At 46.1% G+C, this 26,354-nt stretch overlaps 1 protein-coding gene across 1 annotated transcript in view; it reads right to left on the bottom strand.

Moving 5' to 3' along the window:
- Nucleotides 1-5,367: 5,367 nt before the first annotated feature.
- Plekhm3 (pleckstrin homology domain containing M3) overlaps nucleotides 5,368-26,354 on the bottom strand; it is a 141,045-nt gene continuing 120,058 nt past the window's right edge. The window contains exon 7 of the mRNA XM_059278095.1: nucleotides 5,368-5,680. Coding sequence (XP_059134078.1) covers nucleotides 5,503-5,680 — 178 coding nt within the window. The 3' untranslated portion in view covers nucleotides 5,368-5,502. The remainder of the gene's footprint in view (nucleotides 5,681-26,354) is intronic.

Raw genomic sequence — 26,354 nt, 5'->3', positions numbered from 1 at the left:
CAAGGGGAAATGATGCGGATCTGATCCAGGAGCCCGAGAACACGCTGTACGGAAACCTTCTGCATCACCACACTCCTGTTCCTCACCTGCAGCCTTGGCATTCTCCTCTTTTACCATTCCCTAGAGACAGCGGATAACTGTTTACACTAGGAGCCTGAGAGGCGACCAAAGGCGGAACACTCCCACAGTAAAGCCTGCTTCCGTGGCTCCGTGGACTCCCCAGGCTGCACATAGGGGACACCATCATCAACATGCACCCCAGAGGCTTCCCACTTCCCACGTGGGACACAGGAGGCAAAAACCGAAAATCATTCTACAGTAAAAGAAAAAAAAAATTCTTTGTGTTGGTGTCACTTTTGAACTTAATAAACACCAAGTTGGTAGACTTTACAGATTCAGTTCTGGGTAGCTAGTTCCTTTCTTGACCTTGGTGACATGACATTCCCCTGAGTTTGGTTAATGAAAGCAAGCAGAGAGTGGCTAGGAAACATAAAATATGGTCAAAACATCATATGATTATGTCTTTTGTACTTCCTGGTAAAAGTGCCAGCGGCGGCGTGGAAGAAACCGATGTGACACTCGAATAGCGCGTGTGCGATATGAATCCCTTTACTTGTGAAGTTAAGGCACCAGGTTAAGCAAGGGTGCAGTGAGCACTGAAGAGCAGCCGGCCGGAAGAGCGAAGGGATCCATGGGTAGTTAGCTGAAGGGTCCTGGAGGCTTCCAGTGGGTCAGACTACATACACTAGACTATAAGGCACTCCTACGGGGAAACGGACAGTGAGGGAGGAGCCGTAGGCTAGCTCTCTGCTAGGTGCTTTGTTAGCAAGAGGCCCACGTCTGGACCGGGGCTGAGGATGAAGGGTAGAGTCAAGGGAGGGGACAGGGTTGGTCTGCACTTCCATGGCTAGCTAGAGGGACCCAACTGTGGAAAAGCTGCTGCAGGTGTCTTAGTCATCTGGCCTGCTAAATAACGGGCTTTCTGAGAAAGATGAGCAGTCAGTGGCCTCTTCCCTCAGAGATAGATTCCGGCGCAGGAACCAGTGTTCCACTCGCCAGTGCTTCCCATCACACCAGAGGCGACACTATGAAGCCGGTGCTCGGTGCCATGATCACCAGGGGCCCATCTTAAGAAAACCTCTGACAGGTGCAGTCAGGCTGGGGGATATCCCATGCTTTCTCTTGGATTTTTTTTTTTAACCGAGTTTTATAGTGGTGTGGAGTTTTTAATCTCAGCCCTGCACCCACTAAAACGTACCAGAAAGAAATTCTTGAGTCAGAGAGTACTGAATCCAAAGGAAGGACAGAACTGTCTACAGAAAGGGATGCTGTCCCTGTGACAGAGATCAGCATGGGTTAGGTTAGCGGAGGGGGTTCTTCACGTCAATTGTAACCTGGGGTCAGGCAGCGGGAAATGGGCAGGGCAGCGACCCAAGCTCCAAACGCCCACCATCAACAAGTCGGCACCAAGAGAGGATAAGGAGAAAGGTCAGGGGTCCAGCCATGCCATGGAGGGCAGTGCCAGCTTTTTCCCGTTGTCTCAAATTCCTGACTTCTCCACATTATTTCAGAAGATGAAAAGTGGTGTAGAAAACTCCCTACATAAAGCTGCACACATCTCCATTTACCACGAGAAAAAAAAAAAATAAAACAAAATAAAATCAAGTCTGTGTTGGAACCAGGCAGTATTCCAACTAAGGGTCAAAGATTAGTTCTTAATCTAGCGATTTCAATAAAGCCTGGGAGGTGACAGAGGGCTAATCTGCAGGGTGAGAGGCTGGGCTCTCCACTTCCTGGATGGCAGCGGTCTGTGGAGTCGGTGCTCAGTGTGTGTGGCATCACTGTGGTCCTGCTCTCACAGGTACTTTGCGTCTGGTGCTTTTTGGCCCACAGAAAGAGAATGGACTTGCCGGGCTGGAAGCCGAGCCTCCGTAGGGAGGTGCAGAAAGGAACCCGGGGGTGCTCACATTCAGTGCGCACACGTGACAAGCAGAGATGAGGCCAGACCTCACCAGAGGGTGCCCTGCAACTCAGCCACAGTGACAGGGTGATAGAGACACTTTTGTTTTGGGGCAGCTGAGGGGAGTCAACACTGGGCTATCTCAGGACTGTAGTAGAACCTACAAATTGCACTGTAGTCATATTCTCTTTTTTTATTGGTAGAGACCGATTATAGAAGAATAAAGAAGTGGTTCCCTCTCAGCTCATCAAATACGAAATCAAAAGACGGCCCTTATTCAGCGCATACAGTTAGGGGGAAGCAGAGGGTTTCCATGGCCTTCCTATCTAGCTGCTTTCGACTTTGGGAACAGGCAGCCCTGGAAAGAACTCGCTCCCATCGCAGCTGACTGCCTCTGGAGCACTCTGCGGCCTTCTTACTGTAGTGCAAACCCAGGTCTATTTTAGGAACTGGCTTCCTGACGCTGAGGTTGGGTGCCAACACTTCCCCCAGGCTGGATGCTGTCACACAGGAGTTTCTGGCATGAGCAGGAGGGAATTCTTGTGCTACAACCAGGGAATGGGCTGTTTAGTGAAAAGCAGTTCCCCGGACTCCACAGCCAGCTCCAGGAGATTAATGGGCCATTTTCCATTATGCTTTAACGTGTACGATATTTACTGAGACAAAATAAGGAGGTGGAAATCCACAGGCTTGCTTTTGTTTCGGTGGTTTCTAAGCAGTAGAACAATTACCTAACACTGCACCAAGTAATTTGTTAGACCTCAAAACAGTAAGGGCCTTCATGCACTCTATGGCATTCTGGGCCGAAAATAGCAATTTTGAATTTTCATGGTAGACCCAACTCCTAAACTGGCTCCACTGTGTCCTATCAGATTTGGGCGGTGGTGGCAGAGATGGCCGTTGGGAGCCCAGGGCTGGCATGGACCAGGCTACCAGAGATATACAACAAGAGAGAATCAGAAGCGGCGGCGGCGGGGACATGGCTCCAGTTCCAGATCACTGATGACAGTGCATTTATCTTTTTCCCCTTTAAAAAGTAAGCAAAAAGCAATGTCCGGGCAAAGTTCTTAGGAGCTCCCAAGGTCTGCTCACACACACACACACACACACACACACAGCAGGGCCCTCTAGGGACAGTGGGGACAACTCAGGTGTCTAGAGCAGGGATTCAGATTTCACCCTTGACTTTGAGCAGGTCTGACCTTGGGTACCTGTGAGTTCTGTACACAGGGCAAACCTGCATGTGTGTGTGTGTGTGTGTGTGTGTGTGTGTGTGTGTGTGTGTGTGTGTGTGTTGGGGGCAGGGGTGGCTCTGTTCTTCAGGTCTCCATGCTCAGGGTGCTGGGAACAGCCTCCCTGACAGTCAGAATCACAGATACACGAATTACAGCAAAGTCAGTCTAAGCGGCAGTGACAGGGACTTGGGGGTGGAGAGAGAAGGCACCGTGCCACAGGAGCACATCTGTTTCCTAATAAGCAGGTCTATAATTCTCCCGTGAAAGATCATGTTCTGCTCTCTTCTCCGAGGCTGGAAAGTATAAATACTGTATTTCACGCAGGGGAGGAGGAAGGGAGATTCTCAAGTTTGTTTGCCTATTTGCCAAGTGTTGGAGACTTCCCACCCTTGATTTTTGTGCGCAACATTCCCTACCACTCCAGTGAGGGGGCGTCAACCTTTTCCAAGAGTTTAAAAAAGGCACCGGGAGGTGTCTGGTAAATGGGGCCCTGGCCTTTTACCAAGTTTCATGCCTTGGTTATAGCTTCTAGGTAGCCAGGAAATAAGCGCACGTGTAGCGCTGAACTTCGTGGTCGGGGGCCAAAGGAAACGGTGTGGGCTGAGGGGTGGAATGCTCACCCTTAGCTGCACAAGTCTGCTGACGGTCTCCCAGTGGACAGGGCGTCAAGAGCGGGTGCCTGCAGGGATGAGCATGGAGAGGAAACGGGACGCATGCTTGGTGAGCCAGCGTCCCCCACAGATCTGAAGAGCGGGGACAATCCCGAAAGGGGAAGGAGGGAAGCACGGCAGCATCAGCTCAGGGTGAAAGACAGACGAACGAGTTACTTCCTGTTAAGGCAGCAGGAACGCGGGCCATCGGTTCCCAGCGCCGTCCCACCAGCCATCTTGGTCACAGTGATAACTACACAGGCTCTTAGGAGGGGACTGCAGGGGGAGGACGCTACCCTCCAAAGGGCGAAGCGATTCACTTCTCGCTCCTACGACAGTGTTTACTTTTTGTGTTACTGTAAGGTAGCAATTACGTATGTATATATCTACTTATTTCAATAACGTTAAATTCATGAATTCTATTTACGTTTGGTATTTTCTTAATAATTTAGGTTGATATTTTTCAAAATGTTACTCTTTAATAATTGTATAACTTTTAAGTGTAAATATTTTTTTTAAATAATTAAAAACTAGGAAAGCCAGGGCAGGTATGTTGGTGCACACCCGTAATCCCAGCATCTGGAGGATGAGGCAGCAGGATCACAAGTTTGAGGCCAGCCAGGGATATACAGCCAGCCCCTTTCTTAAAAGACACCCCATCCCAAACAAACAGAACACTCAGGATACAAAAGCAAGAGGCGTCGCATGGACTGGTGAAGGGTCAAAAGTGCTCCGAAGGACAATGAGAAACACAACATTCAAAATGACAGGTGGGCACTGCCCATGCAGGCCTCCAGGAGAGAAAACATCATGTCCCCCAAGATGTGTGTGGCATGCGCCTAGCAGTCTATGCACGGATATGCTTGAGGACAATCCCGGGACATTCACTCCCGGCCCGCACTACGAAAAAGATAACAAACATCCTCCACACCATGCTTGGAAACCTGTTCTTAGGATGTCTGTGCCCACTCTGGCAGGTACCATCAGGCAGTTGCTGGGCTTCGTACCAGCAAACAGATGGAGGACATGCAGTGACTGGCCACCGAGGGCCTTCTGTAGTCACTTTCAGGGATTAATTTCAAACCCAGGGCAGCTCTGCTCCTCGTGTTTTCTTTTGGAGGGAGGGATCCTCTGGGTTTCTGCTGTGCGGCTCTGCTTCATTGTTCCAGTCTCTGCCAAGGACTCCGGCACCTGGAAGGATCCAGAAGCACCGTGTTTTGTAGATTTCCATGTGCAGCAGATGACAGTGGTCTCCACCTCAGTTTCCCTAGCAAAGGCTAAAACTCAGCGACCAACCCTGAGCTTAGCCGTGGGAGATGCTTCTTCTGATGGCTGTGCGGTAGCCCGGCCCTTAGAGCCGGTGTGAGTATAGGAGTCTGAACTACTGAGCAATGTGTGTAAACCACAGTTGCCGGGAGCAAGCAGCTGGATTTCATGGCCAAGTGTAACCCAGCTATCTGGTAGGAGTTCAGCCGCAGGATCTCTGTGGACCTCTTGGACAGTGGGTTATACAAAGCATACGTACAGGACGTATAGGTGTGTATAATATAAATAAATAACTTAGATATCTACATCTAGCTGAAGAAGAAACAGCCTCATCTGCACGGGCCTGAGTGGCCCCTCGGGCGGTGGTGGGTGAGAGCAGCCTGGCCTGCAGTCAGGTGTTCTGGTAGGACAGCTCGAACATGGTGCATGCCTCCTCCAGGCTTTCGTCCACGTTCAGCTGGCGCCAGAAGGACTTCTGCTTCTTCTGCAGCTCCCGGCGGACGCACCGCGGGCAGGGGACGGACTTCTCTTTGCACTCAGAATGGAAGACGGTGCCACAGCTCTCACACCTGCAAGAACCAAGCATGGGGACGGTTGGCAAGACAGCGGAGCACAGCAGCCCTGGGGGACCTCGGGGAAGCCTGGGGCACTGCCTGGACATCTCCGTCCCTGGGAAGAGGCGTAACTGAGAGACGCGGGCTGCGTCCGTTTCCAAAAGGCTCCGTGTGGAGTTTCACTAGTGACACAGTTCTCCTGTGATTAGAGCCAGCCTCAGGAGACACTGGCTGGGGTGAAGGGGAGTCAACATTGACCCAGCGACTCTGATATCAGTGACAAGGGGCAGCAGCAGCGGAGGGAGGCTCCGTAGGCCAGTTTCCTCTCCACAAAGAAAGAAGAGGAGGCTGAAGGACAGGAAATGTGGCCTACTGCCTGGGCTGCAGGAGCCCTCAGCAGGCCTCGGCAGCCCTGCACTGTAAGCTGGGGCACAGCTGTCTACCTCAGCCCTCTTAACTCACGGCCTTCATGTGATAGTTTGGGAAGGCACAATGGCCCATTTTCATCCATCTGAATGATGTCCTGGGGCCTTTTACTCTGCGTGCTTTTTAAAATTAGGAACACGCTCCCACCTTTCCAGGTCTACCTGTGTGACCTAAGTGTGAACAAGGAAGAGTCAAAGAGTGGGCAAGAAAACATGTTCTCACCACCAGGGCAGATCGGGCGGTTTATGGAGAGGAGACATTCCCGGTGGATGACTAGCTGCTTGTCTGGCCTGCTGGAGTCTGCACAGGAGTCGAACTCTGTAGCTTGTTTTCACTGTGAAGTTCTCAGTAATGACTAATGACCTTGGCTGCTGCAGCCAATGACCCGCTCATGTGCCCGGAGCTCTCATCCTGCCACACATGAGCTCTGAAAGGAGACTTTCTCCTCACCCCGGGAGCTGCCTACAGGATCTTGTCCATCCCTGGACTGCTATCACGTGCGGCTGTCTTCAGGGATCACCCTGGGCCTGTCTTGGGTACAGGGTGTCTTGGGACACCATCTCCGAAGGTGCCAATGTCTTACCTCCAGCACCATCGCGCAGGACTCAGTGGCTAGGCCCAAGGAGGATCTTCCCACCGACCCAGCCATGCCCTGGAGAGGAGGCAGTGACTTGGAAATTGTTGAGAAGGGGTCTGGTGAAGAGTTGGCCAACAGAGGCTGCCTATCGCTGAGCAGTACCTGCTCCCAGCTGAGCTCACTGTCTGAGGGGACAGTGGCTATTAAGATAAACAGATGAGGAACTGCACATTGCTTCTCTATCCCTGACTTGTGTCCCCCTGGAGTTCCCATAAAGAAGTTCAAGCCCCCAAGGTGACGCCCACCAGTGACAGAGTATTTGGGTAGTACTAGGGAACTAATTAAGGTAAGGGTGTGTCTCCGGTCCAATTGTCCTAGTGTCCTTAACACTTTGAGAAGCAGAGCTTCTCAACATCTTAATGTCTCTTTTCCCTGTGCACTAGGTGAAGCCATCAGTGAGCCGGTATGAAAACTCTTATCAAAATCAATCCTGCCAGCACCCTGCTCTGCATCGTCCAGTCCCCAGAGCTGTGAGCATCACATCTCTGAACCACCCAGCCTGTGGTATCTGGTATGCTATCCATGCAGACTGGCTGATGCCCTGGAGCTAGTGACCTCACCTGGTGAGCGTCAGTGTCTTCATTGGCTTAGTGGAGATACCATGAGCAGCCATTGCACCAGGACGCTGCAGGCTTGAATGAGATCATGGGTAAAGTGTCTAGCAGCTCCTGGCACAGGATAAGCTCAGGGACCTCTCAGGCATTTCTGGGAGGCCTCTCTGCAGCCTGAGTTCTCTGCATGGCCTGGATATCCACATCAAGCCCCTCATTTCACAGAGCAGAAAACAAAGCTTCCCACAGGGCTAGTGATCATCAGGGAGAGCTGGAGATAGAGTTGGCACTAGACCAGAGCTACTGGAACCAGCCAATGTTCCCACTCAGGTGGCCACAGCGCTGGCTATCCGAGCAGGTCTATACCCTACCAGTGGGGGATGCAGAGTTTTGAGGCAGGATGCCGGTATCAAGTCTAATGTCTCTGTAGCTGGGTATCCTAGGTGGACTGTTAATTTCTTCATAAGTCGGTTTCCTCCTTTCTAGTGCTGCTGACCATGACTTCTTCCTAATCATTGGGTTGCTAGGAGACTACAATGAGTAAATAAGGCGGAAGGACCCTGCAAACTGAAGTGATACAGCCCCTTACAGGTGACTCTGACGCTCGCCTCCTGGACACTGGCTGTGCTGCACACAGCTGGGTCACCTCTATGCTCGCCCTTCCCCTACCCCTCCGCTCCTGTCAGTCAGGATGAAGGTCAGAGGCAGGTCTCCTGGTGCCTCTGTCTGGGCTAGCTGTGCCCTACTGGCAGTGGCTTTGTCCCCACTGGGTCACACCTCTGTAAATTCCTATCGTTCAATGACACCAATGGCAGCTTTATCAAATGAGTTTCCTCCAGAGCTGGTCATGGATTTATACACCTAGGGGCGTGGCTCTAAGGCAGTGACTGATAAGGGGAAAACACCCTGCTCCCCACTACCACTCCCTTATCTTGGTTGATACCAGGCCTGCAGTGAGGGAAGAGATTGAGTTTTATCAGATATCTCTGGTGCAAAAAAAAAAAAACCACCCACAAGAGGGATGGGGGACTAGCGCACCTGCTTGGCCCAGCCAAAGGTCAATAACTGAAAAGAGTATGAGATAAAGAAATTAATGAGTTCAAAACAGAACCAAGTCTTATTTTCTAACCATTTGTAACCCTGGAGGCATTTTTCAACGGTGGTAATGGATACATGGATCAATGACTTTCTCAAATTCAGACAATCAGTTGTTCGCTTCCACCTTCCACGCTCCCTGTTTCACTCTAGAGAATAACTGTAAGCACAGTGCACGTGCATGGTGGCGCACGCCTTTACTCCTGGCACTTGGGAGGCAGAGGCAGGTGGATCTCTGAGTTCGAGGCCAGCGTGGTTTATATAGGGACTTCCAGGCCAGCTAGAGTCACACAGTGAGACCCTATCTCAAACAAACAAACAAACAAAAAACAACAGGAACAAACTGGTAGAAAAAAGAAAAAGAAAAACCTGCTCTTGCAGTCCAAGTGTGATGTGCAGGGAAAGTAAAGCCCCTGTGATAGACAGTTCTGCTCTTCTGGGGCACGGGGCTCTGTTAAAGGGAGGCTGCACTTAGAAAGATGGTTGGCCTCTAGGTGTCAATTGGTCCTTGACTATTTTAAATGTACTCAGGAGGTAAAGTGTGTGCAGCCTCTCCCTCTGTGCTGAGGACCAGAGTTGACTTCTAGCCCCCATATGGCAGCCCAAGCCTGTAATCCCAGGGGAGGCAGAGACTAGAAGATCTGAGAAGCTCACAGGCCAGCCAGTCCAGACAAACCAGTGAGTACCAGACCATAGTGAGAGACCGTGTCTCAACAACAGAAGTGGATGACTCTGAGGAATGATCCCTGAGGTTGACCTCTGACTCTCACATGTACCATGGACACATGTGCACCTTCACAGACATTCACTTCTCCACATAAAACAAAAAGAAAGGAAGATTCACCCCACCCAACTTTTCAGCAGCGTGTCCTTTACAGGAGGCAAATCTATCATTGTAATGATCTCTTACTGGAAGCTGCAACAGGGGATGAAGGGAAGGGTCCCACATCAGATGACAGCCAGGGTCTTCACGTCTGAATCCCCTCGCCAAGCAACAACTCTCTGGTTGTCGCAGCAATCCACTGAACACGAAGTGTCTTACAGAAAGCGACTTCAGGGACAAGTGTTGGCTATTGACCAAAGGCATACAGAGGATTTCCCATTTCTTCTTCGTATGTGTATCCATTGCCTCAGTAATCTAGGTATCTCAGCCTCAGTGCCACTGACAGTTTGGGGGGCATTTTCTTCGGTGCAAGGGGCTGTCCTGTCCCTGTAGGACGCTTACTTAGTAGCACCCCTGGTCTCAGAGCACCCTCCCCCAACCACTGAGCTGTGACAAGTATCTGTGGGGGTCAAAATAATATCTGCTGAAAACCACTGACCTAATTCATCTTGAAACGAAGTCACAGAGGAGCGCCCAGTGGGTCACATGGCACCCCGCTCTCCTGCCTGCTGGCTTACACTCTTGCCAACCAACAAGGTCCAGCTCAGTGCTCTTACCCATGTCAACGTCAAAACAATTCATTTTCAACAGAGCATGTGATTAAAACCCCTGAACAAACAGCTATGAATCATCCTGTTGTTTCTGAAGTTATTTAGAACATCATTTAGGAAGTCAAGGAGTTTGGATGTAGGTCAGTGGTAGACAGCATGTCCAGTAAGACCCTAGGTTTGATTCTCAGCACTGGGAAAGAGAAAGGTCAAGGGCCAGATGTGGTATGAGCCCAGCATTCAGGGATGCTGAGGCAAGAAAGTGTAAGACTGAGACTCTATTTCCAAAAGTAAAATCGAATCAAGCTTGATATCAACACCCATGATAAGACACCGTGTATCGTGTATCACTCAGTAACTCAACTTTTTACCAACTCACAGTGGCTTTTCAATTGGACCCCAGAGCCATCCTGGTTGGCTGGCTTCATTTGCATTTATTTATTTATTTTTGTGTCAGATTCTCTGGGCAATTTCTCTGTGGCCTTCCTATACCTTCATGCTTTACCCAGGCCATCTGGCAAATCAAAGGCATTTTTTTTTTTTTTTTTGGCATGTACTTTATAAAATAGATTGCTTTTGTGAACTTCTGCTGTGAATGCAGCAGCAGAGCCCTCAGGAGGCTGCTACTGTGGAGGTGAGAACGCCAGAGTAAGGGGTCTGATTTCTCGGTTCAGCTTGGCGCTCATGTCACAGGACACCGGGCAAGTTACTTTGCCTTTGAGCCTTATTCTCTATAGAACTTGGGTTAGATGTGTCTTCCACCTGCAGACTTAGGGGGTGGTGGGTAGTAGAAGGTATTCTGGGTACCTGTACTCCCCTCTCCCCATGCTCTGCTCCATGGTCTGTAGGGGAGCGAGTGTACTGGCTACTTCCTCCCCAGAAAGTCACACCGAAAAGCCAGTGAGATGGACAGTAAGGGGTGTGTTACATTCCTTTTAGTTTCCCTTAGTTGTATTAGTTAAGCTATACGCTAGGTTACAGGAGTGAGTGCAGTTTCAGGGCTGCACTGTGGTGACCCATGCAGGGCAGGGTGGGATCAGCTCTGGACACAGCACAATTGATGGAGGAGGAAGGCACTGGAGAGACCATTACTAATCATCTGTGTGCGCCCTTCTTTGGAAGAGGTGCAGGGGTGCCCACTATTTTGGGTAATATAAATTATATTTTGCTCCTTAGGAAGTATTCCTTGGGATAAAACTACTCATGTTATGAACAGTTTGGACCTAAACACTAACTTAGTGGCCCATGGCAGGTAAGGGAGACAACATTCACAATCTAGAAATCTGATGTCTGTCACCACAGACGGAACGGACACGTTTTCTTAGGGCCACTGAATCCGAGAACCAGAACCTGCCACAAACTAGCCAAGCTACAGCCATGCATGGGGAAGCTTGCTTCTCAGAACTCCTGGCAACGAAGCAAGGATTCCTGGCTGCCGACAGTTTCCTGTTCTGGAATGCTGATGATGTGAGACCAATTAGAGACAGGCCCGATGGCTTCATAGCCCCCCTCCGGACTCCAACTGCACACAGGGAGCTCACAGGAAACTGCTAAAGGACACTGGCCCCGTGGAGGTCACCACAGAGCTTCTGCGCATTCCTGTCGGGTCCTCCTGCTGTAGCTTTATTTCTGGCTCAGGCAATGGCCTCGGCTATTTCGTTTGGATTAGAATTCAGCCTTCAGACCGTTGGCTTACCCACAAGCAAAGGACGGGCCTCTAGAGCAGGACAGAGCCTTGGTTGATTTCCACTCTGCAGAGCCCACGAGCAGCAGGGCGAGCAGCAGAAAGAAGAGTGTGGTTTGGGGGATGGCTGCTAAGTAAGGTGCCCTGTACCGTCTCAAGCTATCACTGGTCTTCCCAGTAAAGCAAGAGGATTACTTAAATCTTTTGGTTGAGTGAAGTAGCTACTGGAGCCTGCTTATTTTAATGTTTTGGCTTGCTATTTTCTTCTGTTACTGAGTGTATAAATGGAAAAAACAAGAACCCTATGATTTCCTTAAATAGGAAACTGGCCTGTGTCATGTATGAGTAGGCCTATATACTTGTATATGTACACACTTTATGTATCTATACACATGCATGCACGTTGCTCAGTTAAAATATACAGAATCTGTTATTAAAGGTCCTAAGGTAAAAATGAATGAAATGCAATGTAATAAATAAGAAGACTTAGTAGGGCCACTCTTTGGGGGAAGTAGAAAGATTAAAATAGTGAAAAATTGACAAACAATTTTAGCAAGAAACTGATTATGAGTGGGTTCTGACAAACGGGGCGGGCAAGTGTTAAAGCGGTAGCCTAGCCACTGTCTTCAGGGACATTACTCCAGGGGACCAGAAATCTGACACTCCAAACGCCCTTCGATTTCGTTAGTAGGACCATAAGGAAGAGAACAAGAGAGGTGGACATCTTGGTTAGTGGAATAAAGGTCTTGCAGAGAGTACATAATGTGTACAAGTACAATGCAGACAGCATTCTATTTGACTACAACACATTGTGAGTCCTACCTACCCCCAACCTTTCCTTCTGAAATTTCAAATAGGTTACATCTACTTAACCCTTTATCTGCAGTGTGGTGTGGTGGTGGTAGTGTGTGTGTGTGTGTGTGTGTGTGTGTGTGTGTGTGTGTGTGTGTGCACGCACATAAATTAACTTTTTGAAATGCATAACTAATTGTGCTTTGAGTTAGGCATATTGGTTTTCCCATGTTTAGTACGTCTGTCTGTCTGTCTGTCTGTCTGTTAGTAGATATAATACAAAACATGAACTGGAGGCTGTTGCGGCCCCAAGCTTTGGACTTGATTCTGGTCTTGTGATTTGAATCCTGGCCCTCCTCCAGTTAGTAGTCATATAGTCCTTCAGATTATTCAACACACACCTCAACTCTTGGAAAGACAATTGGCATGTCCTGTAATGATGTTTTTATCTGTCTTTTAAGCCTGAGTTAATTAAGGAAGCGCCTTCCCTGACTGCAACCCACAAAGCATTGGGCTTTCTTTGGTCCTGGACTTTTCAGTCTGTCAGCTAAGCTTGGCTAATACCTATTACAAAAGCTTTACTTACAATCTGGATTCAAAATAGAATGCAAACAAGGGTTAATTAATTCATTTGTTAATTTTGCTACCCTACTGGGGACATTAACTCACCACCGGTCCTTTGTGTAAATGCCTAATAAGCCTTCCTGCTAATCTGTGGCCCGGGAGGGAGGGAGAAGAGTCAGCCACACTCAGGGTGGGTTTTAAAAGCACAACAAATTCGATGCAAGAACATCTGGGGGAAATGGGAAACTAATATTTCTGACACTAAATCTGCATCTTAAGGTTTACCTGGCAGTCACTATAAATCTCAAGAGAAAAAAAAAAAACAAAAAAACAAAAAAACGCTCATCTTTTCTTGGGATTACTTCAGGAAAATATATTTGCTGCTAGAGAAAGTGAAGGCCTTGCCAGAGGATTTAAACATTTCTACCCCTGCTGCCAGAACTGGAACATAGTATAGTTGTAGCAACTGGGGACTAGAAACGGGAGCAGCGGTTCTCTGTACAGACTCCTGAGAGGCTCGAAACGCCTGGAGGTGAAGGAGGCCCGGAAAGGCCTGGGAAGACAGCGCTGGGCAGCGGAACCGTGTTAGGGTAACGCAGGTGACAACCAGCGATCTTGGCTTCCCTCTGCAAGTCTGCTGACTCACTGGTTACCTTTTCCACTTCAAATAAGAGTTTAACTACCAAGTATTGATGAAAGATGCCTTTAAAAGGAAATAATTCACCCAGGACTCTGACTGGGCCTCACTTAGCACAGCTGAGTTCATCACTGAGGAGAGCCAAATAAGAGAAAGTTTCCAGTGTGAGTATGTCAGAAAACGCACGGAAAGTCCAGAAAAGAAGCCTCGTTTATGAGCAGCCTAAGTTGTTTGGGAAAGCAGTGCTCTTACTGATGTGAGTTTAGAAGGAACAAGGCACTTGCGGCTTTACATTATTTCCTTACTCATCTCCCGCCACCGAGCCCATTCTTTTAGTAAGACGGCAGACATTACACAATTTTCTCAAGGCTTTTCCTAGACTAGTGATGCCAGGCAAAGGGATGCCTGGGGAACTCTTCCTTCACTTTAGGCTCGGCTTCCTCTTGATGGTCTCAGACAGTGGCCTGAGCAAGACCTGGGAGGGGGAAACTGAGATAATAAACTGGCCTGGGAGCCGACTCAGGACTCCGCAGGTGTGAAGGGTCCCTTAATTTGCACAGGCCTTTCTCCTAACAGTCTACCTTAAGTTTGCTTGGAACGTGGAGGAGAATGTCACCTCCTTTGTTGGACATTCACATCAGCTGTGACCCTGAGGCCCTGAGTTGGCACTTCCTTAAGACACTATCTAAAAACCACTCTGGCTGTTACCTCAGGATGTCTCCCTGACTCTGGGGTCTTCTCTGCCAGGCAGATCTGCTCATCTCTTTGCACTCTACATTTTGATGATTTTTTCTGTCCAATCACTGATGGTCGATATAAGCTGCTTTCCAGCTGAGTTTTTTCAATTGAAATTTCCTTTTTCTCCCTCACCAATGATCTCCTTTCTAGAAAAGAAGGGAACCGTGAACTCTCTTCTTAAAGAACGGCATGAATGCCTCCATCGTCCTCCCACACCCATTCAAGCTCAGTGGCCTCCTATGTGTCCAAGGCTGGATCTGAACCAGCTTCAGGTTCATTATTTAAGTGTGCCTATTATGTTCTTGGTTTATTGTAAGATGATTCAGACATTTTGGGCTTTCATATGAAAATTTTAAAAATATATTGCTGTCATTTCTTGTTTTCGCATCAAAAGGCTGTATGAGTCTTCTCTTTGGGTGTGGGAACAAAAATTACCAGCGACCACACCAAATGTGAGACTAGTTCAGGGTGGCGGTCTCTCATTCCATGAGACGGGTTTGTGAGTCTTCTAAATTCCAGGACTAGTGCTCTGGCAACGGGGTAAGGCAGAAATGGCCACCGAGACTCAGTGGCCTAAGGCTCCATGAGTGTGGCGCTGGGACGGGACTTCTGACCTCTGTTGGGGGTAGGCGTTCCTGGCAGGTGACTGCTGAGTTCTCTCTGGCTCTGTTGAGCTCTATGCTCTGTATGCTTTGGTCCAAATAGCAACATTCATACAGCATGAGTATGTATAGTATCTGCTGAGTCTTTCTGTCTATTTGAAATACTCTGAGAGCATCAGGAACGGAACAGATGATTCCCAGTGGTGGTTATAGAATCCAGGTGTTTCCTGCTTGTGGAGTGGTTCAATGTTCAGAGTCCCGAAGGTACTTAGTAGAGATATGGTAATATAGTATGTTAGAGATGACACTAAAATAATTTTTTAAAATGACACTGCATGTGCATCCTTAAAATTCATTGTATGGAAAATAATTACAATGTATAAACACACATGACAAAACTAAGATACTTTTGCACCTTTTGTAATTTAAAAGTATAAAATAGTTAATTTCAGAATATAATGCTCAGTCTACAGAGTCAACATTTTTTGTACAGCAGGGTAAACACTCCTCTATTCCTATGTGTATTCAGGTTACTTATTTACAGTTCTGGGGGAAGAAAAAACGTATATACTAAGAAGTGACCTAAAAGATGTTTTGAAATTAAGTTATCTGAGTAGTTTAGTCAAGCTCAGATATTTAATATCTTCTGTCTCTGATATTAGAGGTCTCATTGCTCCAGTAAAACACACCTGTCCCTAACATTTGACAGGATGTTAGCCAATACTCAAACAAACAAAAAAAATCAAATTTTGGTAATGTCTACTTAAATAAAAATTTCCTAAAAATAGTTTAAAAACTAATTTTAAAGGTTTGTCATTTAAAACTTTAAAATCAATTAAATAGAATGTGACTAAGTTAATAAAGTAAACCACTGATTCATTCATGAATTACTCTTTGAGTAGTTACTATGTACTGCTCTAGATGGAGCAGTGAGCAGAACAGAAAAGGTCCTTTTTTTCTTTTTTTAATGGATCTTATGAAATGGTAGACAGGATCACAGTTTGAGTTTGTATCTTAAGTTGCTTGGGTAAAGAGTATCAAAATCAGTCAACTTGCTTGAAACATTATTGCTTAAAAAATGCTGAACCCCAGGGCTAGACAAAAATTGCCCAGACCTTTTGTTGATATATATTGGTGCTACCTGCCTGATAGGTCCAGAGGGTGGGGGCACATCAGGAGTCATGTAGCAACTTAGTGGCAGAATTAATGATGTCTACATTTGTTCATCCATTTCCCATTGATCTTTCCATGAACTAGCCTGTCTCTACTAATTCAATGGATCCCAATATTTTATTTTATTGAAAATAGTTTTTTTCATACAATATATTCTGATTCAATAATTTTTAAAGCAATTAAAATTTATCCTTTACAAGTACTCATCAATAAATATTTATAGATTGAACTTGATTATTTTTAGAGTCAGAGATGATGTGCCAAATGGAAGTTATAATATTGCATTTTCACATGACTCCATTCTATATATTCGTATTTAAGTATGTAAATAATATATGTGTTGAAAAATAATAAGTTATGGGGAATTTCTTCATGTTTTGTGTACTTTTCAAATCTCCTAGAGCGAGCATAAGTTCATTTTATAGTTAGAAATAAAAATATGATTTTAAACAATGATGGACACTTTCCTCTCTAAACAATAGACAATTAATTAGGTTGTCTGGCATGTGTACAGACAAGGCAATGTTACCTAGATACCTAACTAGAAACTTACTAAGGAACGTGTCTTGACAGCAATCTATTGAAACGACCAAACGTAACGGCGGCCTCACCAGCGAGGCTGTGGTTATAAATGTGCTGCATTTATCAAGAGGCTAATGACATTCAGGGTGGGGTCAGCCCCACGCATTTCATGCATGTCTTGTCTGTGTTAGCCGACATTCTGAAATGTTTTGACACGTGAATATGGAGCCACCCAGCTAAGCTGCAATGTTATGTACTAAGTTATTCTTTGAATAAAGTTTTATTTTTTTTAAGCAAAAGAAAATCAAAGACTCCCCCACCCTGTCACCAAACCACCCAGCACTGTGCTGAAAAGTTTTGTTTTTCCCTTCTTCAAATCAAGGAAAACCTGCAGTGATCAACACACGAAAGGGTGGGCAGTCATGAGACCCGAGAAGAGCACAATGGCATCTTGGTACCTCGTTACCCTGTCCCTGCCATTCACACGCTTTCTGGACTCAGTTTTTTCCCCTCCCCAGATAGCCACCAGGTCTCTGTAGACAAGGACGACATTAAATGATGGCGGGAGTTCGTTAGAGAGCCACCAGCCAAGTGTCCAGCTGCAATCCCAGAGTCAGAAAGCAGGCAACAGACAGAGGCAGGTGGTTTCCCAGAACAGCACCTAGGAGGAGGAGGCCAGGTTCCCTTTGGCTCTTTCTAAGATCCTTCACCTTATTACAGCACTCTCTGAGTGGGCTGCTTCCCAAGAAAAGCCACAGAAAGGAAATATCATTCAAAAGGACTATAGACATTGGGGGTAAGTTCTTCCCTCCCTAGGCCCGGCCCAACCAAGGCTGCAGCTCTCTGTTGTAGAACAGGATGTAACAATACTGCCAAGCAGAGCCCACAAACCTGGTAATTAGGTGCGCTGACAGTGTTTGCTTTGGAACCATTTACCAACAAAGGAATGTGTCAGGCTGATTAGTGAGAAAAGGGTATGTAATGTGTGTGTATTTAAGTCCACATGAGGCCATAATCCAGGAATTCAGTCTGTTTGAGCAAGGGCTCGCAGAAATGAAGGCTAAATAAATAGGAAGCTACGCTGGAACACTCGCTTCTGGACAGCACTTCTTTCTCAAGGGTTAGTCCACCTGCACCTCTCACACTTAAAAAAAAAATGCAGACCAAACATGAGATTCTCATTCTAACAATGAGCTAGAAAAATGGAGGACTTTGTAAGACTTCTGACAACGTTATCTGACATTTACTCTCCCTGGATGCTCTCCATATGCCCTGCTAGTGGGCAAGTAAAATGCAAAAGGAACAACAGAAAAGAAACACAGCTCTTTTTCCCCTCTGACACAGGGTCTCACTATGTACCCTTGGCTAGCCTGGAACTCAGTTTGTAGACCAGGCTGGCCTCAAATTCACATGGATCCCTTTGTCTCTGCTGGGATTAAAGGCATGTGGCTACCACTTCTGACCTGAAAACAGAGATCTTGATGTCATTACTCACGTTGGCTAAGAAAAATTATGTTCCTAGCCTCTTTGATGGGGAGGAAGGAATTCAGGGCTTTAGACAGTAACACAGCTTCCATTCTTTTGAAAACAAAACCTTGGCTTGATTGTAGTTAGGTATTTGGAGTTCCGTGTGTATTTGGGGTTTGAAGAAGGGCAGACAGTACCAGTGTAAAAGAACTATATCTACCCCAACAAGTTCAGGTCCTCAGAGGCAGCCAGGGTGGTAGAGATGTCAACAAAATGCAAAATGACGAAAACATTTTCAATAGGTCAAGTATACTAGGGAAACTCATGTTCTTTTACACACACTGGATGATTCTGGAGTTCAGCCAGATAGGTAAAAGCAACAGGCTTCATTTTCTAAGATCCTTGGGAAGGATCTTTTTCAAGAACAATTTTCCCTTCCCATTTCCCTTTCTTCTGTGAACTAACCCGAGAAAACAGTTCTCAACACAGCAATGAGGAGTTTGTAGCCTCACTTGTTCCGGGCATTCCCATGAGGCCAATGCTCGTTCTCAAGACGATGTGGGGAAAGCTCTTCTACAGTGTCAAGATGGGATGTGGCGGGAGAGTGGGTTGGCACAACTGGTGGGAACTCAGTGCTAATAAGTTCAAGGGCCTGTGAGTCATCCTCACTTCTTGGAGGAAGAGAAATCAGCTACATGTACACAAAGAGAAACTGCAAGCAATGTTCAGTCTGTACTGCTTCGCTTTCCTATTGCTGTTCTTACTGTTACTGTTTGTTCTTGTTTTTTTGAGACAGGGTCTCACCAGGAAACTCCGACTGGCCTGAAACTCACTATAAGGACCAGGCTGGCTTCGAACTTAGAGATCATCTGCCTCTGCTTTTCTAGTGCCGGGATTGGAGGTGTGCACCACCAGAGCCAGCTTGGCTTGTACTTTTTAAGCCTCATATTCAAAACTTAAAATAACAAACCCTTTTAGAAGACCTCTGTCAGAGCTGCAGGTACCCTGGGAACACACAGGAAGAACATCATCTGATGCCTTCCCAAGGGCAAGCTGGACAGACCAATCTTTCTGCCAAAGCAACCCCTTACATGGCACGTCAGTGGCTCCAACCTTGTATACAAAGCTGGGTCTGGGTCACACTTTTGTAATGCCGCCGTACATTTGGAAGCCTTGAAACTCCCTTAACTAGCTAGTTCATTTAAAAAGCGTTGTCAGCATTCATGAGCTAACAAAACAATAAATGTTTATGGAATGCATACACTATGAGGACAACAAACTCAATGCTGTGTTGTATATAATCCTCTCACCCATGTCTGGATGTGGCACAGAAGGGTACAGTGGTAAAAAGTCTTGGAGCGCAATGGTTTTTATATTTGAATGCCAGTGGGGACAACTCCTTGTCATCTTGAAAAAACAAAAATTAGCTGAGCCAAATGGACCAGGATGGAAAGGATGGCATTGGCTTGGGGTGGCTGGCTGAGTTCACAGGTCTCTTCCAAGATGCACGTAGAGTGTTTTCAAATTAAGTGTTTAGGAAATAGTGAGAATGTCCCGTCAGCAGCAACAGGATGGGGTCCTTAATATCAAGAGATGATTAAGGACCCCATGACATGTGGAGATGACTGACAGAAAGCTGCACAGGAGAGAATTTAAAGATTGAAAAGAAAAATGTAAGTCCTGGGTCACTCTGTGGACTTAACATGACGTCTCTGCTTGCATACTCAACCATTTCTCCTTAAGTCTTCTTGCCGTATCACCCTAATCTTTGAACCTGTAATTCTTAAACATTAGAGCTCTTACTTCTTATTTTCTCGGGAGTGTGTTGTTTCTATTTCTCTAGGATTTTGCCATTGTTTTAACGGAATGTTTGTTCCTCCTAAAGCCATGCTTCCCTTGTATCCTTTCTGAGGGTAAATGCTGGATTAAGCTTAGTTACAGAACGGTCTTCCTATTGTATTCAAATCTTGCAGTCTGGACATGAAGGGATTCTTAGTTAAGGAGCTGTAGGTGTTTCATTTGTGCCTGAGCAGCTTGGGGTAGTTAAGACAAGGCCCCTCGGCTTCCCCAGACAACCTCACTGCCCAGTGATGTAGGGTATTAACCCCTGTCTTATCCCCGTCACAATAGCCATTCTTTCACTTAACAGCAAAAATGTGTATCTGCCCCATCCCAGTCTGACCATGGCTTACTGCCCCAGGTGTCTAAACTCCCAGAGGAACAAATAGAGGGACAATTGAGAAGCACCTCTTCAGAGAGGCAGATCTAGATAGCTTTCCAATGACTTTCAGGGTATATCCTGCAGACGTCTTTGAAGACTGCAGCTGCAGAGGAGACAGCGGCGTATGATGAAAAGGATGGAAGCCGAGTGAGATATAGTTAAGTGTTTCGCCTTATCCGCTGGGGCAAGTAAACTGTTTTCCCAGAACATGGTTTCCTTATCATTAAAGCAGAGGTGGGCCAGGAGATGGCTTAGTGCATCAAGACACTTGCCACCAAGCCTGATGACTTGAGTTTGATCCTCACAACCCACGTGATGGAAAGAGAGAACATCCACAAGCTGTCCTCTGACCTCCGCATGGAATGTCCACACACATACATGCACGTACGCAAAATAAATCAATGAAGTGTCATTAAAAAGTGGACAGGCAGAAGAAAGAAGTGCCCTGTGTAATCTGCTAGAACTGCTGCTAGCCAATGCCAGTTCCCAAAATTCTAGCGTGGTTTCTGCATGTGCCAGTGGAGGAGCTCCGCACACTGAAACTAGGGGCATATTTTCAAATCCCAGTCAGGAAGCATCCTTTTAGACAGTGAATTATGGAAAACAAAGTCCAAGCTGACCAGTGTTTGTTAGATGGTCATAATCGAAAATGCAGTGTGAACACAGTAGATTCCACTCACCAAGATGAGTGTGTGAGAGTCAGCACAAAGTTCCCTAGAAACCACGGAAAGGGTCTTCCTCCCTACCATGCACATTCTCATGCAGATGAGGTCCAGGGCCACTTAGCTCCGACCATGCTTTAGTAGAACTGTCCCATGGCTCTTCTGTCCCTCAAGCTGTATACTACTGTGAGCAGGTGACCCAATACATACCAGTGCTACACTCAAGAAACTGTTTCTTGGCCAGGTGGTGGTGGTGCACATGCCTTAATCCCAGCACTCGGGAGGCAGAGCCAGGTGGATCTCTGTGAGTTCGAGGCCAGCCTGGTCTACAGAGTGAAATCCAGGACAGGCTCCAAAGCTACACAGAGAAACCCTGTCTCTAAAAAATAAAAATAAAAAGCAAAGAAATTATTTCTTGAAAGAGAGAGTAGTTTTAATATGCAAGTTGGTGTGTGCCTGTGGTGCATGTGTGTGTGTGCGCGTGCGTGCGTGCGCGCGTGCGTGCGCGCTGTGGTGCAAGTGTGGAAGTCAAAGAACCACCTCAGGTGTCCGCCCTCACACTTCATCTAGTTTGAGACAGGGTCGTCTATTGGCTGTTTGCTGTGGTGGGATTCTGGGGGTTCAGCTATCTCCACATTCCATCTCGTTGTAGGGAAACTGAGGCTCCAGACACGTGTGTACCACATTCAGCTTTTACGTGGGTTTTTGGCTTTAAACTCGGGTCCTCTTACTTGCACATTAGGCACTGCCATCTGGCCAGACAGGGTTTCTCTGTGTAGCCCTGGCTGGCCTGAAACTCGCTCTGTAGACCAGGCTGGTCTCGAACTCACAGATCCACGTCTCTGCCTCCTGAGTGCTGGGATTAAAGTCATGTACCACTACCACCCGGCCTGTATTTTTTTTAATTAGGCTGTAATATTACTGATACAATTTGGCTCTACAAGGATATTAAGTACTAAGGATGACAAATTCACTAAGTACCTCATTTCTAAGATTTTTACATATAGATGTTAAAACATGTTTTGGTATGTAAAATTTCAAATATATTCAGAAGTACAGAGCACAGTACAATAAATCCCTGTGTATCTATCACTGAGCTTCAAATGACTGACGACACTCTTTCATTCCTATCCATCCCTTGAGTCCATGTATAGATTATTTGAGGCCAATCTCATATATTACATTCTTTCGTTCATAAACGCTTCAGTGACACAATGACCTCATTATTCTAATTATTTTATTTAGCACATTTATTTCTGGCATGTATTTCTGACTCAAACTTTTCCCCACTGAATTTTGACTGTTTCTTTTGTCTTTTCCTGTAGACTTGTATAAACTGCTCTCAGGATCTAACTGGAAACGAGCACCAAGAGGAAGTGCCACAGGTTCCTGAGAAGTATTATCAACCTAGATTCCAGGAAGGATAGTCAAGGTTCACTCTGAATCATACACTTTGCAAGTTGGAACAGCTGCCTGTGACTCGTAGAGAAAGGATTCTAAATAGCTACAGATTCTGTCCCACTGGATAAAGGCCTCTCACATGGGGTAACAGGGACATTTTGGTGAGAATTCAGAGCCTTGACAGTCATATTATCTTTGAACATATTCTTTCTTATGATATCCATGAAGATATAGATTTTAGGACTGAAACCAAATCTTCCAGAAGATTCTGTGTGCAGTCCTTGTCAAAGGACAAGTCTAGGGACTAGTGGCATTTAAGAATGTGTAATGTGGTATGCTCAGATCTTGGCCTCTATGTTCATTCTCAGTGTAAGGAGAGGGTTCCTTGGACATGTGGCCATGTCTTAGATGAGGGTGAGAGATGTAAAGCATGAGCCTGGATCATCTGGTACAGCCAGAAAGGAAGAAAACGCTGAACAGCAAACAAACAAGCAAAACTCACAATGATTGAGATATTGCAAATTGACTCTGGAGCCAATGCAGAGCTTGGATGCAAAGCTGGAAAAGCTTGAACAACAGACCGACATTGTACAACCGAAGGTACAAAGGAGCTATGCATCAATCCACACTGACAAGAACAGCAAACAAGTGGGGGGGAGGGGAGGAAGTGAATGGGAAAAAGGACAGAGCTCCCAAGAAGGATTTCAAATAATTTTGGGCATGCTCTGCTCCCAGGACAGTGAAACCTACTGAGAATCCCATGTGGTTCCTTTCAAAGAGGAAGAGTAACTTCTCAGAAGAGGAACCTGGCACAGACCCTGCAGCGGTAAGCCATGACGGTGATGTGCTTGTCACGTGATGAAAATGGTACTTTACTTCCACAGTCTCCCCTGAATGCATAAAGCCTAGTCTAACTCGGTTGCTGCTGTTTTTAGAGACTGGGTCTTGCTCTATGTTGCCCAGGCTGGTTGGAACTTGTTACGTAGCTCAGGGCTGCCTTGAACTTGTGGCAATCTCCTGCCTTGGCTTCTGAGTTTCTGAGATTACAGGTCTGCCCAATCATGCCTGCCCTAACTCTACTCTTAAAACAACAACAACAACAACACCCCAAACAGACATACCCAATAGTATTCTTCAAAACTGTCAAGATCATCAAAATAAGTAAAATCTCTGACACTGTCATAGCTTAGTCTAGGAAGATATGAAAATTAAATGTAATGTACTATCCTAGAATAGAAAACGGATTCAGCAAAAACTAAGGAACTATGGAAAAAACAAGGCACAGAGCTCAGCTAATGATGCCTCACTGTTTACTAGTTCCACAGATGCAGCACGCTCGTGTTAGGTTGAGGAAGCTGGAGATGGACGGTGGGGTGTGCAGTGTGTGGAAACTCTGCACTATCCTTGCAAGTTTTCTGTTCTAAGAAAGTTGGTTTAAAACTATTCCATCTTGGGGTTGGGGATTTAGCTCACAGGCAGAGCGCTTGCCTAGCAAGCACAAGGCCCTGGGTTCAATCCTCAGCTCCAAAACAAACAAACAAACAAACAAACAAACAAAACCTATTCCATCTTGATCTTGGAGTCAACCACTTACATGAACAAAGCCTCTAACACTCTAGATACCTTTGGAAGTGCTAGAGTCACAGATCATCAGAGCTCCTTAGTCGGAATCACTGACACCGGCATCTGTCTGCCCATTATACGACCTCACTGTGGCAGTGCGGCACTGTTACAGGTAACAGACCAGTACAGACATGTTATTTTATCCAAGGTCTACAGTTTAAATTCAGTTCATTCTGTACTGTCTGGTTCTATGGGTTCTGACAAATGTGTATGATAATGTCATGTTCACACAACTACAGCATCACACAGAATAATTCCACAATCTGTTTTACTAGTTACCCTTCCCAGCCCAGAATCTTGACAACCAGTGATCTTTTTACTATCTCTCCAATTCTCCATTTTCTAGAATGTCAAACAATGTCATTGTTTACCACTCCCCTACTTATGGGCTCATGGTTGCTTATAGTTTTGGATAATTAGGAATAAAGTTTCTATAAACATCCATGTGCATGTTTTCATATGAACATACCTATTCAACTCATGTTATTGAGAAGCTTTTTTTAAATTGCCAAATGCTCTTGGATTTTTCTCACATCTTTCTGTTACTGATTTCAATTGTGTGTGTGTGGTATATACGCACACGTGTATGTGGGTCCATGTATCTACATGGATGCGTGCAGAGGCCAGTGGAGGACAATGGATATCTTCCTCTGTCTTTCTCCACTCTTATTTTTTGAACCCGAGGCTTACTATTTCAGCTAGGCTTGCTAGCCAGTGAGTTCTCAGGACTTGTCTATCTTGGCTCTCCTCCAACCCCGGGCACTGGGGTTAAAGGTACACAGGGCCAGGCTCAGCTTTTATGTGAGTATTGGGGACTCAAAGTCAGGTGGCTTGCACAGAAGCACCCTTACCCACTAAGTCATTTCCCTTACCCCGTTCCTGATTTCTAGTTCAAGACATGATCTGCGAACATGCTTTGAATGATTTCTAGTAGGTAGAATTTGTTCAGGTATTTTTGTTTTTGTTTTTTTGAGACAGGGTTCCTCTGTGTAGCTTTGGACCCTGTCCTGGAACTCACTCTATAGACCAGGCTGGCCTCGGACTCACAGAGATCTGCCTGGCTCTGCCTCCCGAGTGCTGGGATTAAAGGTGTGTGCCACCATGGCCCGGTGTTCAGGTGTGTTTTATGCCTCACAATGCTGTCTCCTGCGAATGCTCCACATGTGCTTGACCAGAACATGCATTCTTGTGTTGTCTGTGCAGTATTTTGTAGACGTCAGTTAGCTCTTGTGCCGAACAGTGCTGTTTGGTTTAAGTACATGCTTGCTCTGAGTCTCTGCCTGCTGGAGCTGTCCTCTACAGAGGACTCACATCTCTGTCACAGCAGACCCATTTATTTCTCCTTGAAGTTCTATCAGTACATGTTAAGGGTGTGTGTGTGTGTGTGTGTGTGTGTATGTGTGTATGTGTGTATGTACGCGCATGCGTGCACACGTATAAAGTCAATTCCTTTTTAAAGGATTGCCCCCTTTGTTCTTGTGTGAAGTACTATTATTATTTTTTAAATATTCAAGAAGAGTCACAGGTAAAGTCATGTGGCCTTTGTTTGGGAGGTTTTAAAATTAGTCATTTTCTGGCTTGTTATAAGTCTCTTTGAATTTCTATGAATTTGAATCTATATTCTTCTTTCTGCTTGTTTGGGGTTGTTTGTTCTTTAGTTTCTTGAAGTATATGTTTAGACTACTAATTGAGATCCTTTTCCCTTTTTTCAACTACAGATGTTTATAGCTCTAAGTTCCACTAAGCCAGGTGTACCTATTCTTCTTCTGACACTGAGATATGACATTGTCATCTGCAAAGTTCAGGTTCAAGAACCAGTCAAATGAAAAAAGAAATCTCGCTGGGCAGGGGTGGTGCACGCCTTTAATCCTAGCATACAGGAGGCAGAGCCAGGTGGATCTCTGTGAGTTCGAGGTCAGCCTGGTGTATAGAGAGAGATCAGGACAGGCACCAAAACTATACAGAGAAACCCTGTCTTGAACCCCCTACCCCACCCCCGCAAAAAAAAAAAACAAAAAAAACCCAAACAAACAAACAAAAAAAACTGCAGATGCCTGGTTGTGGTAGAGGAGTATCTCTGTGAGTTCGAGGTCAGCCTGGTCTATAGAGAGAGATCAGGACAGGCACCAAAACTATACAGAGAAACCCTGTCTTGAACCCCGCCCCACGCCCCCACCCCCACCCCCAAAAAAAACAAAGAAAAAGAAAAGAGAAATCTCACAATGTTTCAAGTAAGTTCACAGTTTGGCACTGGGCTGCATTCATAGCTGTCCTTGGCTTCATGCAGCCACATGTGGACCACAGGTCATGACCCACAGGCTGGGCAAACCTGTTGGCCTAACATCTAACTTTTTTTTTTTTTTTTTTTTTTTTTTTTTTTTTTTTTTGTTTTTCAAGACAGGGTTTCTCTGTGTAGCTTTGAAGCCTGTCCTGGATCTCGCTCTGTAGACCAGGCTGACCTCG

The sequence above is a fragment of the Peromyscus eremicus genome, chromosome 13, assembly GCF_949786415.1.
Source record: "Peromyscus eremicus chromosome 13, PerEre_H2_v1, whole genome shotgun sequence".
NCBI classification, from domain to species: Eukaryota; Metazoa; Chordata; class Mammalia; order Rodentia; family Cricetidae; genus Peromyscus; species Peromyscus eremicus.
This window is presented reverse-complemented; position numbering and strand designations above follow the sequence as displayed.